The 14,015-nt window shown below is 32.0% G+C and overlaps 2 protein-coding genes across 2 annotated transcripts; both read left to right on the top strand.

The window, feature by feature from the left end:
- The first annotated feature begins 1,081 nt into the window (after positions 1 to 1,081).
- LOC25492020 (F-box protein At4g22280) lies at positions 1,082 to 4,118 on the top strand. Its single transcript, XM_013600073.3, has 4 exons — positions 1,082 to 2,258; positions 2,370 to 2,614; positions 3,436 to 3,514; positions 3,675 to 4,118. Exons 1-4 carry the CDS (start codon positions 1,344 to 1,346, stop codon positions 3,867 to 3,869), a joined length of 1,434 nt encoding a protein of 477 aa, XP_013455527.2. The 5' UTR covers positions 1,082 to 1,343; the 3' UTR covers positions 3,870 to 4,118.
- A 3,410-nt stretch (positions 4,119 to 7,528) lies between these two features.
- Positions 7,529 to 13,499, top strand: LOC25492019 (uncharacterized). The gene is made up of 4 exons (XM_013600072.3): positions 7,529 to 7,676; positions 11,472 to 11,570; positions 12,039 to 12,244; positions 13,209 to 13,499. Exons 2-4 carry the CDS (start codon positions 11,472 to 11,474, stop codon positions 13,384 to 13,386), a joined length of 483 nt encoding a protein of 160 aa, XP_013455526.1. The 5' UTR covers positions 7,529 to 7,676; the 3' UTR covers positions 13,387 to 13,499.
- Positions 13,500 to 14,015: the final 516 nt, after the last annotated feature.

Raw genomic sequence — 14,015 nt, 5'->3', positions numbered from 1 at the left:
ATTTTTCGGTGCACTATTATTATTATTTTTTTGTGACAAGATCAACTAAAGTTTTGCCAATCAATTTTAAGAGCAAGATAGATGCCCTTAAAAGCCAATTAAGAGAGGATAAACTAAAAAGGGAAAAAATTGATATCATTAAAAAGTTTTGCCAATCAGTTTTAATGAACAATAAATTGTTTTCCTTTTTTTTGTCAAAAAAAAAAATTATTTTCCTTTTTATTCTTTAATTCCAAATCCATGGCACATTTTTATCTATAAATACCTTCTTTTGATACTGAAAAAGACATAAAGGAGCTGGTGAGAAAATACGTTTAAGAAATTGAGAGAAGAAAGAAAACAGTGCTGCTATTTCGTTAACTCTTAATCTCAAAAGGTATGCTTTTTACTCGTTTATTTTATTCGCATATTTTATGTTTTATTGGTTATTCGATGAATCTAAAAACAGTGATTTTATTCTTTCTTTCAAACAAACGATTGTTTTTAAGTATATAATAATCCGATGATGTTTTTTTATGGCTTTGTTACTCATGCTTCTTGTTTGTAGTAATGTTCTTTTATTTATTTTTATTTTTATTATGGCTTTCTTACGATCCACACATACCATATTGTTTTTTAATCCATTCTATTATTATTATTATTATTATTATTATTAATCATCATCATCAACCAAACTACATTTTTTTTAATCAGTTTACTATAAGAATGCTGAGTGACCAAGTTGATTATATATATTATTCATATAACATATTTGATCATGTTTTTCTATTAATATATGAAGAAAAAATGCAAGCATGTAAGACATTAGAATTGTCTCGAAGAACATTTTTAAAATATCAACTTTTATACAATTTTTTTTAATAGAAAGATAAAGATATTAAAGGTTGGTGCATGTTAAACACATGGCCGCTTCGATAAAATCAGAGGTCATGTTCAAACAATAAAAATGGGCTCATATGGAAAACAATTTTTTTTAAGGAATAGTAATAATCTATTTATGTTGTAAATAAAATAAAAAATAGTCATTCTTTTATATTTTATTCTATATACCTAACACTTTTGGGTGTTATATTAAAAACAAAAAATTGAGGCTCCAAATATTACGAGGTCCGGCACGGTAACTCACCTTGCGCTTGCTAGGGGCGCGACCTGGTTAAACAGTTAACTAGATCACTCATTTTGAGATAGATGAAACAACATCTTTTTCTTTCTTTTTTGAAACAGCTAAGAAAACATTTCTTTTTCTCCGTTGTGTAATGCTGGATTTAATTTCATTCGGTTTGCCTTTTTACTCCCTTAGGTAGATGCTTATTTGAATAAATTCTAACCAGTTGATCGATGAAATGACGATTCAACACATAACAAAGAGGGGAAAACACGATGAGGAAGACAGATTGAGCGAATTCTCTGATTGCATTATCATTCACATTTTGTCATTTTTGAGCACTAAAGACGCTGTTCGAACTTGCATTCTGTCCAAAAGATGGGAGCATATTTGGAAATATATTTCCAATCTTAGACTACATTGCTCAAACTTTTCCAGTTTAAAGAGTTTTGATAAATTCGTGTCTAGAATTCTGTCTCTTCGTCATAGCAAAATTGTATTGCAAACTGTTTATTTTGAACGTAGTGGTAGTATTGAGTTTGGCCTACTTAAAAAAGTAGCAAATTATGTTTTATCGCACAGTGCCAAGCTCGATCGATTAGAAATTGATGTGAAAGGCGATATATGTCATATCCTACCTTGCATTTCTTCGTCTCAGACGTTAACATCACTTAGGCTATCCGTTTCGCCTAAAGGTCGTTATAATTATTGGAGAACGTTGTTTCCTAACTCACTAGATTTACCAGTGTTAACCTGTCTACATCTAGGAAATTTTGTCTTTTGCGCCACTGATGGTGGTCGAATTGATCCCTTTTCAGCCTTTAATAGATTGAGTGATTTGATCATTGATAATTGTTCGGTGAAGGGTGCAAATATCTTGTGCATGTTAAGCCAGACACTAGTTAGCTTAACGATACGTAATCATTCATTCCACAATTACCAAATCGAGCTATCTGCTCCAAGCCTTCGTACATTTGCTTTTACGGGTACTCCTTATCAGACACTTCTTGGAACCAATCTTTCTTCTGTCAAAAAAGTAATTATTGACGCGGAAATGTTGGCAAATTACTCGGTACCTCCTTTGGTTTTACTCTCCTGGCTGTCTAGTCTTGCTAATATAGAATCATTGACGGTCTCTGCAGGTACTCTTCAGGTATCTTAACTTAAATTGCTTTGAGGCTTAATTTGTATTTTCTTTACAATTTTTTTTGTTTTCATAATTGCATAAACTGATTCTAATTCATTACCATCTATTATTGCATAGGTTCTCTCCTTAGCTCCTGATATTTTGAAAGATGCGCCTGCACGGCTTTCCTTGCGTAGCTTGAGGTCGGTGAAAGTAATGTTGAAACCACTTTCATATGGATTATCCATGACACTGAATACTCTCAGGTTAGAAAAACCAATTACAGCGGGATTTGAACCATATCCACCAATACCAAATGGAATTTTGGACCTTTTGTGTCGGAACTCGCAGTCAGCAGATGTTGCCATCATAGAATGCTCAAGGTGAAATGTGCACTCAGTTTGATTTTTGCTTCTTTTCTTTTCCCATTTTCCTAGGTCACTTTGGTTATAACTAATAATCAGATTGAGGATAAATTACATATAAGATTAGATCGATGTTTTGTGGTACTAACTAACGAAATTAATGGTGGTTTGTAATAAAACTATTCTTGTATGTTGAAGAAATTTAGAAGCTAGTATCTTTGCGAATAACTCCAAGGAATTGGGTTTGTGCACTTAATTTGAATCACACATAATAGGACCAGTTTGAATTAGCTCTTCTAGTTCAAGTTCATATGAGCTTTTAATTCGTTGCTTTAGATTTTCTGGTCGTTTATTTTTGCGGTTCTGTTTATGACTTCTCAACAATTCAGCTAAACGTCCATAGTGACTAGGATGGATATCCCGTATCCGATAACTAGCAGTTCGCCCGACACACGTGCTACAATGGACGGGACAAAGATCGTGACCCCGCGAGGGTGAGCTAACTTCAAAAACCCGTCCTCAGTTCGGATTGTAGGCTGCAACTCGCCTACATGAAGCACGTACGGTTCTGGAATGGAGATTCTTTGAACCGAATGACGACCGTTTGAGTTTAGAGTTTTTATATTAAGATTTTGGGTTTTGTTTTCTGTCAATTCAACAGAAAATGGACAGAACTTCAGAGTTCAGATATTAAAAATTGCGCTCTTTTAGTTGCAAAATTAGGAATTTGAGTTGATTTGAAGTTTATGTTATTGCTTGGATAAGATCCTGTCAAGTTTTGATGAGTTTTTCAACTGTGATACTAATTATGAATATTTATTTCTGTTCTGTGCCACTAGGCTCGATGATTCCTTCGGCTGTCTACCTCTGTTGTCATCTTCGCTTTTTCCTCAATTCCTTCAGCCTTCTTCTTGGGAGGTATCCTCGCATTAATAATTTGTTTCATTATTGTGTGCCAGATATCAGTTATGATTATGAATGTTCCATTGTATGTTTATCCTATTTTAGATTCAATGCTTTAAGTACAATGGTTAAACTGTTCTTGAATAATTGAACAAACGCTTGTTGCATCTCGCAGCATGTTATTGTTGATTTGAATCTGCGGATACAACACCTAAGTCAAGCACTACAGCAGGTACTTGATCTAGAAACGGAGGATATACCTCTTACGAGGGATGTGATGATGGCCACCAAAAAGCATATTAAGATGTTGTCAAAGACCCATGCTGCCCTAGGGCGGCAGATGTATGAGCTCTTGGGGCTGCCGCTATAGTGTCAAGAAAGTTGGTGATATTATTATGACAATTAAAATTCCGATGAACACGACTTGATTCCTCCCCTTAGTCATAGTTTTTGTGTGTGTATATTTTTTGAAGTTCGAACACAGTCCAATATTTGAATTGTTTTTGACCATATTATATTCATTAGTGTTATGAGAACGAAATCAGATTGGTCGGTCCAATCAATCTGACCCGGAATTGAAATATTCTTCATACTACAATTTATTTGAAAAACATATTACTTGATGGACGTTGATAATAATCAATTAATCACAGCTTGTTCAAACATGCATGGTAATCATTAAGTTTTTCGAAATATCAGAGGTAGATGAAATTGTGGGAAAATATGCAGATGCTTGTCTTCAGTTATTCAGTTGTTTGTGATAAGGAAAAATGGAGAATGATGAAAAGATTTAAGGATTAGTAGCATGAAATATTAATAATCCATCATACCAGGGAAGTGTTGAGTGCTAAAATATGATTTTTGGAACCACATGCAGTCCTCATCTATAAGAGGACAATAAATATCACCCTTGAGAAAAGTATTGTATGTAAATTTGAAGAAAAAATCATGCAAATGTTGAGTACTGTGATGCATATGAAAATTACACTTGTTTAAACCCATCTAACTGACCTATGAGTGTTCATTCTTTTTGAGGATGTATTTTTTAATGTTAAAAACACTGAATTAGTGTTAATTTGGTGGTAAACTTGTATTTTAGAAAATCAAAGCTAGCAAAGAGTTTGACCGATTTTAGGAGAGTTTGTGATTTTACTTTTAAGACAACCTTTATTCCGTGACCCATTTTTTATTCATATTGGCCTATTTAACGCGTGGGAGCACATTGTGTACACCAACCACTCTTACACGAGAAGTGCTATTCTTTGCGAAGAATGCACCACAAGAAAAGCAAGAATATCACTTAAAATAACAACAAAAAAAAGTAATTTGCTAGGGGTGGTTGTGTTGAAATTAATGGATCATATATTTTTCCTTTCCTTTCTTTTGTCAATCCATCATAAAGTTGAGCATTACCCCTCCCGCACATTACACTCTAGCGAATGAATGAGAGAAGTGAACCAAATATAATATTATAAAAAACTTATAAGAAATAATCGTATAATATATAAGGCTTAATTACACTTTTGGTCATCGTGTTTTGGGCTACTCACGAAACTGGTCCTGCCCTTTTAAAACAAAACAAAATGGTCCTTCAAGTATCATTTTTGTTGCATTTTTCGTCCTACCCCCCATTTTATTCTCCAAAAACGCAAAGAAATGACAGTTTTAGACCTACCCCCTATGCTTAACCATGAAATAAACAAGGAATAAAGCATGTGGGTACAAATAATCCACTTTATTCAACACACTAACCAAAAAAACCCTAATTTCTAAGATATGTTTCAAATTAGGTTTTTTTGGTTAGTGTGCTGAATAGAATAGATTCATTGTGCCCACGTGTTTTATTCCTTGTTGATTTCATGGTTGAGCATAGGGGTAGGTCTAAAACCGCATAAAACTGTCATTTCTCTGCGTTTCTAGAGTTTGAAAATAGGAGGTAGGACGAAAAATGCAAAAAAAATAATAATTGAAGGACCGTTTTGTTCTGTTTTAAAAGGGCAGGACCAGTTTCGTGAGTAGGCCAAAACACGAGGACCAAAAGTGTAATTAAGCCTATATATAATTTAAAATTTTGATTTTATGAGTCGAGTTTACAAATTGATTGGTACAAAGGAGTGTACACATTAAAGGTGTCTACCTATCATTGCTCTAAATGTATAGATGGCGCCGGTTATTGTTTTTCCTTATTTTAACATAGTGAACAAAAATTATGAAAAAGAACACAACAAAAAACATAGCTACACTGCGATAAAACGCCATTACATCGCTAGGAAACAAGTTAATTGTACCATTTTCTTATGTTGTTGTCTATTCTAAAAACATTAAAATCTGAATTTATTAATGAATAATTTAATTTTGGGTTAATGGTGCTTTACCCCCTGTAATTTTTTTTTTTTTTGGAATACCTCCCTAATAGGTCATAAAAAAACGAAAAAATTCTGCAAAAAAAAAAATAAAGTAGTTTTTTTATGACCTATTAGGGGGGTATTAAAAAAAAAAAAATTTACAGGGGGGTAAATAAAAAAAAAAATTTACAGGGGGGAAAACCAAAAATGACCTATATTACAGGGGGGGTAAAGCACCATTAACCCTTTAATTTTTTAGAAGAAACAAATTCATTACATAATAATGAAAATAATTACATTATAAAATTATGAATAAACAATAAGAAATTAAGTTATTTCTTATAAAGGAATAAGTGTATCATAGTGAGAAACAGGCATGTGAAGTATTTTTAAACTTATTTTTAGAGCAATGTTATTTGAACATCAATGTGATTGACAACCACATGGACAACCATCTTTTTACAAAGAAAATCATGTATTGACACGAAAACCAAAGCAATATAGAGATAAAGTAAAAATATTATGTGAGTAGGAGAGAGAAAGTTATCACAAAAGTTGTTAGAAAATGGTTGTACATATATCATTTCTCTATTTTTATGAGTGAGTACTTTATATTAAAAGACCTTAAGCTTCGGGTTTATTCCAAATGTAAGAGAAAAAAAAAGGTTGAATTGCGTTGGTTTTTTTCACAAAAATTCTAAGTGTTTGTGAAGTGATCATAGTCTAAAGCAAAGTATGAATGTAGCGGATAAAATCAAACAGAGAGAGAGATGACACAGAGAGATTATACTAGGTTCCTCTCACAAACTAAGAGTAGTCTAGTACCCTTGCACTTTTGAGGGATTTTCACTAAAATTATTGAATTACAAATGCTCAAACACAAAAGCAAGAAACTTTTATTGCTCAATCATACAAGAAAGAAACTTTTACAATCTAACTTAATCAAATAAAAGATTGTTTAAGTTTTACACTTGATTTATAATCAGAGGTTTAATCAATACAATTCATATTAGACTCTAAGTCTTAAGAATTTAAAACCCACTTGGGTTGTCCTGGTTAGGAGTGGGAATAGGTCAGACCACTCGTCAGGGGCCTATGACTCAGCCTACTAAAAGTCCGGCTCGACCTAACTTGTTTAATAAATGGGTTAAACTTGAGCTTTTTAAAAAGCCTATTAATTTAATTAGGTCAGACTTAGACTTATAAAAAAGTCTATCAAACTTAAAAAAAAGTCTTAAGAATTCACAAGATACGAAAGCTTAAAAGTTTTTTTTAAGTGTTTGTGCTACTGTTACTAATATTGAAGCTCCTTCAGAGGTTGCTTCAAAAAATTTCAATTCAATCCTATCTCTTGTGTTTTTCTCACATTTATTTTTAAGATAAAATTTCTTTTTCTAAGCTATTTAAACAATATTTTTAAGACATTGTTAGCCAGACCTATAAATATAATGTTATAACTTGAAAAACCAGCTGGTTATCACCGAGGTATCCACAAGACATATAACGTAAAAGTCAAAGACCAAACCGTCAATGATTCACATTAATTTATGCTGGTTTGTACCTTGCTTTACTGACAAAGGAATCCAAGAATTGAGAAAAAGAATCAAAAGTAGACAATAAAGCAAATACTCCTATTAAATTTGCACGGTGTGAAGAAAAGAAACTTTTACCCACTTCTCTTCAAGTCTCATAATTATCATCACCTTTTATTTATACCAACACAGTCCCACTTCATATATTTTCCACTGTTTCTAATCTTAGAACATTGTTAACAAATTAAACCAGCTAGAACAGAAAGAAAATCCCAGAAATATTTGTGTTTTCAATACAAAACTAGTTACAAACCCGTGCTTCGCACGGGTTCAATAACGTTTTTGATAAACAAAAAAAAATCGAAAGAAGATATGTTAAAACGACGGAACATTATGATTCATCATAAAATATATATGGGCTGGTTCCAAAGCATTATAAAGATCTGCTGTAGAAAAAGGGCATGTTCTATTTTGTTCAAAAGATTAGGAAAACAACATTATAATTAACATGATACTAATTTGAACCAATGAAGGAACCAACAATGTGCAGATTAACGTTACATAATAGTTAGGTTTATAAAAGAGACTCCAAGTGTCAAAGACTAACTAAAAAGAGATTTTTGTCAATATTTACATCAGACAAAATGAAAAGAACAAATGACATCCCAAAGTCAAAATAGTTTACGATTACAGTCCAAAGCGATACGTCAAAATAGTAGAAGTTTAAATAGTTCAGCAGCAAATATCTACTTTAGAACAACTCGAACGTGCAAGTTCTTCGGTGACTTTTCGAGACCAAATATGAGCTTACCACCTTCTATCATCACACGTTCTCTGCAGAAATTGATCCATAGCCCACCCAAGTATTTTTCATAGCTTGCTCTTTCGGCGGTAATGAGGCGACACTTATACTTTCTCTGTATGCGAATATAGTTACATATAATTTATAAAATAAAGGTAGCTTAACTGATTTAAGCTAAAGAAAATGTATCATGACTTCTAATTTATCTTCCTATAAAGTCTAGATAAATACATGTATGTGCATTATATGAACCCCGTTGACCAATTAACATTGTTGAAACAAATGGAAATTAAGCATCACTCCCGCATGTGCATCTATAGCTAGCACCATTTGACATTGATGTCTTCGGACATTTGGTGCAACTCTTATAATACCATCCAAACTGGTTAGGATTGAATTTAGTTGTTTTCCAAATAGTGATGAAGTATGTATCCTAACCCAAATTATGCACATGAAATAAAGAATAATGCAATATGTATTTTTAACTTGTGCATCAAAAAACTCAAAGCATGTTCGTGCATAAAAAAAACAGACCATGACTAAGTTTATAAATTCAGTAATTGGCCTAACCTGAGGCAGATTGAAAAAATCGTTGTACAAAGTACGTTGAGAAGAAGCCGAACTCTAACTTAAGTTATGACTGATACTTTGACTCTGAGCTTGAGAAGTGTTAAGGTCACGACAACAATTCAAGAAACATGGTCAAAAAACAATCAAATCAGATTGTGAAATAATAAGTTACTCTAATACTATATTTTGAAATCATAATGCAAACTTACTAAGTCTTAAACTTCTCAACAACCGGATAATGTAGGTTGATGAGCAGCCTCGAACCTGACCAATTGTTACATATATTTGGGTTGCCAATGACTATAAAATGGAAGAACTCAAGGTAAATAGATGGTAAATGATCAAGCTACGGAGTATTTTTTCCATAGTGTTACATCAACTATATTCTCACTGCATAAAGAAAGACATCTTTCAGGTCATTATCAAACTTATACAAAATTCTATCATCTGATGTTGATAAATTAAAAAATAATACCTTTTATCTTTCAACACAATGTTCATACACGGTTTCTTTCTAGTCCCAATTGGTGTTGTCTTGACAATCTCATGAAGAAGCCCGATGATTTCTTAAAAAAAATATTACATCTATAATAATATTATAATCGGAGAAAACAAAGAAATAAATTAAAGCACATAACTATATCATATAAAATGTCAGATTTGAATTTTCCATCTTGAATTTTCTTAAATGACTTAAAACGAAATTCATGAATAAGAACGTTAGTTAACTTGTCATACTTCTGCACCTTTGTATCAGAACCAAAAACAACCCTAAAGAGATTAAATACAATGTCATTATCAAACACATGACAATTATACAAAGTATAAGTCTTGTTTTCCTTGATCAAAGCCTTTCAATGCTCCAACTCTCTATACCGAGTTATTACATGAACTCGATCACCCTAAATTCGAGAAAGAAATAATAAGTAACATTGATAAATCATAAAGGAAATTATAACAAATCTTAACTAACTCATCTAATCTTTGCATCACAAATAATGAGCTTCATATGTTGATTCTCATTACTACCATTTACAATCCAAGAATCCAGCACTCCAAATCCTATTTTCCAAATGTCCAAATCATTTTTTAGATCCTTAATGTAGTCATAATCCCTTGACATCGAAAGTCCTATATAAAGATACAATAATACATCATTTAATTTTATTCCCTTTGTTCATTATGATATCGAAAGAAGCTAACATATTCCTATGTGATCAATTTTTGTATCATCAAATCAACCTGATCTTAAATGCACAAATTTCTGAATCATCAACTTTTTGGACGTCAATGATATGACCAAAACAAATTTCACCAATCAACTTTTGTACGGCTCAATCATATAGGAAAGAATAAACCAAATATGAAAATTGTTATGGCTTTATGATTACTCACAAAAACTAAAATAACCCACATACATCAATTTTTTTTCAACCACAGTACCAGAAGCTAAAATAACAATTGTGTCAAAACCTTATCATGAGCTAAAATTCAATCATCATGATTTATCAATGTTACTTATTAGTGTACATTTTGGTGTCTTTCAAAAAGATAAGAATTTATATTATATGATATTATATTTGTTACATTGTTGGTGCCATGGAAACCTATATGTTTAGTTTTTTCGAATAAGAAAAAGATATGCATAGTTTGTTACAATATAAGGGTGCAAAATATATATATATATAAGTATAATTTTTCTAGGCATCTAGACCTTTTTTGAAGATAAGAATAAAAATAATCATATGCATTATGCAACGTCAAAAAAAATTATACGCAATAGCGTAACAAAAAAACAGACATATATAAAGTATTACTCTAAGCGCTAATATGTGTGTTCGTATATATTTGCGAGGTTGAAGAAAGAAAATAAAAATATTTGGTATCATTAAATGACAGCGTGAATAAAAATATTTGTGAGGTTGTGATGATTAAACGATATTGAATTTAAATGTATAAGTGATAAAAAGATAATAAAATTCCTTTGAAAAAAAGGTAATAAAATTAAATGGGACCTCCTTAAAAAAAATTAAATGGAACGATTCCAAAAAAAATTAAATGGAAGAAAAAATCATATTGAAATATAATATTAAAAAACAAAAGAAAAGGTTCCCAGTGTGAGTTGAAAAGATGTGCTTTTGAAATAAATTGTCGAGAAGTAGTTTTTTAAAGTAACATTCAACAACTTTTGGCCAAAGCTCATTCCATTCAATTTTATGCATTCAAAAAAATTACTTTTTTTTAGTAAGTAAACAGCGTGAGTTAAAAAGAGGTGCTTGTGAAATAAATTATCGAGAAGTAGTTTTTAAAGTAACATTCAACAATTTTTGGCCAAAGCTCATTCCATTCAATTTTATGCATTCAAAAAAATTACTTTTTTTTAGTAAGTAATTAATTGATACTATGTTTGACCTAACTTCTCCTTAAAAATGTAGAAAAGTTGAAGAAAAAAAAACCGGGTCAAGCGATACCTTAATCTTCTACAACGACAATGTAGAAGCAACTGAATTTGGGATAAAAAAAAATTGAAAAATAGTTAAAGTTATTAAAAATATAAAAATTATAAAATAATTAAAAAATTGTGAGGGGCAAAATGGGAAATGCACCCATATAATGGTGAGGTGGCAACAACACAATTCCACCAATTAGAAAATTACAAAAATACCCTTCCTAGGGGCAAAATGGGAAATTTATAGGGCATCAACTTTAATAGTAGTATATAGATGGCTAGAGTAGGAGGCATTGTTGTTTGTCTCCTAATTGTTATCATGGATATTGCAGCTGGTATTCTTGGCTTTGAGGCTGAAATAGCACAAAACAAGGTATGTATGCTTGAATCCAACATTTTGGAATATATATAGGCAAAATTACACTTTTTGTCCCTTAACTTAATTTCAGGTAACAATTTAGTCCTTTATTTTTTATTCATTTGAATTTGGTCCTTTTTGTCGATTTTCATATGAATTTTTAAGCTTAAAATTCATGATCTTATTTTCTTATGGTCCTTCAGTCTTCAAATCTATGATCCTCGTCTATGTTTGCATTAGAATATTAGTTTGAAGCTTGAAAATGTATATGAAAATGGACAAAAAGGAGCAAATTGAAATGGAAAAAAGATAAAGGACCAAACTATTACCTGAAATTAAGTTAACGGACTAAAAGTGTAATTTTGCCGAATATATATTATATATTATATTTTTTTTTGTTTTGAAATAATTAATAACAAGGTATCTATGTTAAACTTCAATAGTACTTTTTATTTTTATTTTTTTTTATTTTGAACAAAACAGGTTAAGCATTTGAAGGTGTGGATATTTGAGTGTAGAGAACCAAGTCATGATGCATTCATGTTGGGGTTGGGTGCAGCAGTGTTATTGGGACTATCACATGTTATAGCCAATTTGTTAGGTGGTTGCAACTGTGTTTGTTCACAACAAGAATTTGAGAAGGCTTCCTCCCATAGACAACTCTCTGTGGTTTGCCTTATTTTAACCTGGTAATATATCTCTGCCGAGTAGTGATATATGAACATCTATTTGAAAACAACTTTGATGACAACCTTGTTTTTCTCACTTTTTATTGGTCAAAAACAATGGAGAGAGAAAAAGGAAGAGAGATGAAAAGAAGATAATGTGAGTATGAGAGAGAAAGTTGTCATAAAATAGTTGTACCAATATCATTTCTCATCTCTGCCTCTACTGTCCTGCTTTGTAATAAACAAAAATAGTTAGGTATCTTTGCTATATACTTTTTTTTTACTTAATTGCATTTTTGTCCATAAGTATCACCATTGTACAATATAGGCCCATTATGCTTTCTAGTCCCCATCCCAAATTTTGTTCAAATTTTTACGTTGAGATGACATCATTTATTGACGTGACTCCCAACTCTGTTACCTAACGTGGCTTTTCTTTAAAATTAAAAACTCGAAAAAATGCCATTTTGTTGTTTCTCAATTGTACGGATTGATTTTTAGCCTTTATTTATTTTTTTATTTTAAAGAAAAGTGAAAGTGGCTATGAGATTTGGGCGCTACATCAATAAATGATGTCACTTCGGTGTAAAATTTGGAGGAAAACAATTGCACAATCACGATACTTAGTGTCAAAAGTACAGTTAGGGTATTTTAATTTGGGTGAATTGATAGATTACTATTAAATAAAGTGATACAAACGATCATACATCTCTCATTCAAAGAATTTGAACCTTGCAAACTCTTACTACTCGGCTGACACCTGTTCGATTATGTACCATAATTTTATTTGGAAACATACATGTATGTTAAATTAAAGAATTACTCAAATAGTACTTTTTTTAATTGGGGAGTTCATAATAAATTATAACACCTAAATGTATTTTGATCCAATAACTAAATGTAACTGATGCAATATATGTAATTCTAGATCCAAATAATCATTCACTATATATCTAATTTCCTTTTTGATTGTGTTGTTGATCAGGGTTGTGGTGGCTGTTGGATTGTCCATGCTGGTAATAGGGGCAATGTCAAACAACAGGTCAAAGGATTCTTGTGGTTTCTCACACCATCACTTTCTGTCCATTGGTGGGATGTCTTGTTTTGTTCATGGTCTCTTCTCTGTTATATATTACATTGTTACCACTGCCTCCATGGATTAGTATTTTGTAAGATGATAACAACTAGAATTCAGTTGTTCATGTTTTTAGTGCTTTTGGAGTGTGACTTGCAATATTGTAGTGTTAGATAATATGTTAATGGAATTTTTGTAATATTTGTGCTAAGGATATTCTAGTATGATTTACTTTTTATTCTCTTTGTTACGTCTTCGCGGTGGAACGAAGGGTGCCTGTAGGCACGTTAGCACTCCAACGCTCAAGTCAGTAATGGAACTGAAAAAGAGTGTGTAAGAAGTGTTGTGGAAAGTGATGTGTACCTTGAGGGTGAAGCAAGTTCACCCTTATATAGGCTCGCCCTGGTCATAACCATCTCCAGGTTATGCGGCATATGATTAGGGCAGTAATGGGATACGTGTATCGTGATCCTTGTGTGGAGGCGCGCTCTTGTGTGGCACGATGCACACAAGCTGGCGTGCTCCTTTGAGTGCAGAGCCTTACGGCGGCGTATCTTAGGCCACGTGTCAGCACGTGGTTGGCCTTGTGACCGGTCCAAAACACTCGTGTTTATATGATAATATACGGTACTCTCCCTAGTCACATTTATAAGTAAAAAACTACTTTTTAGGTTTATATTAGTACCTAATGTACTAGAGGGAGTATATTGTAGTACA

This window comes from Medicago truncatula, chromosome 4, assembly GCF_003473485.1.
Source record: "Medicago truncatula cultivar Jemalong A17 chromosome 4, MtrunA17r5.0-ANR, whole genome shotgun sequence".
NCBI classification, from domain to species: Eukaryota; Viridiplantae; Streptophyta; class Magnoliopsida; order Fabales; family Fabaceae; genus Medicago; species Medicago truncatula.
The sequence above is the reverse complement of the archived record's forward strand: the minus strand, read 5'-3'. Positions and strand labels throughout refer to the sequence as shown.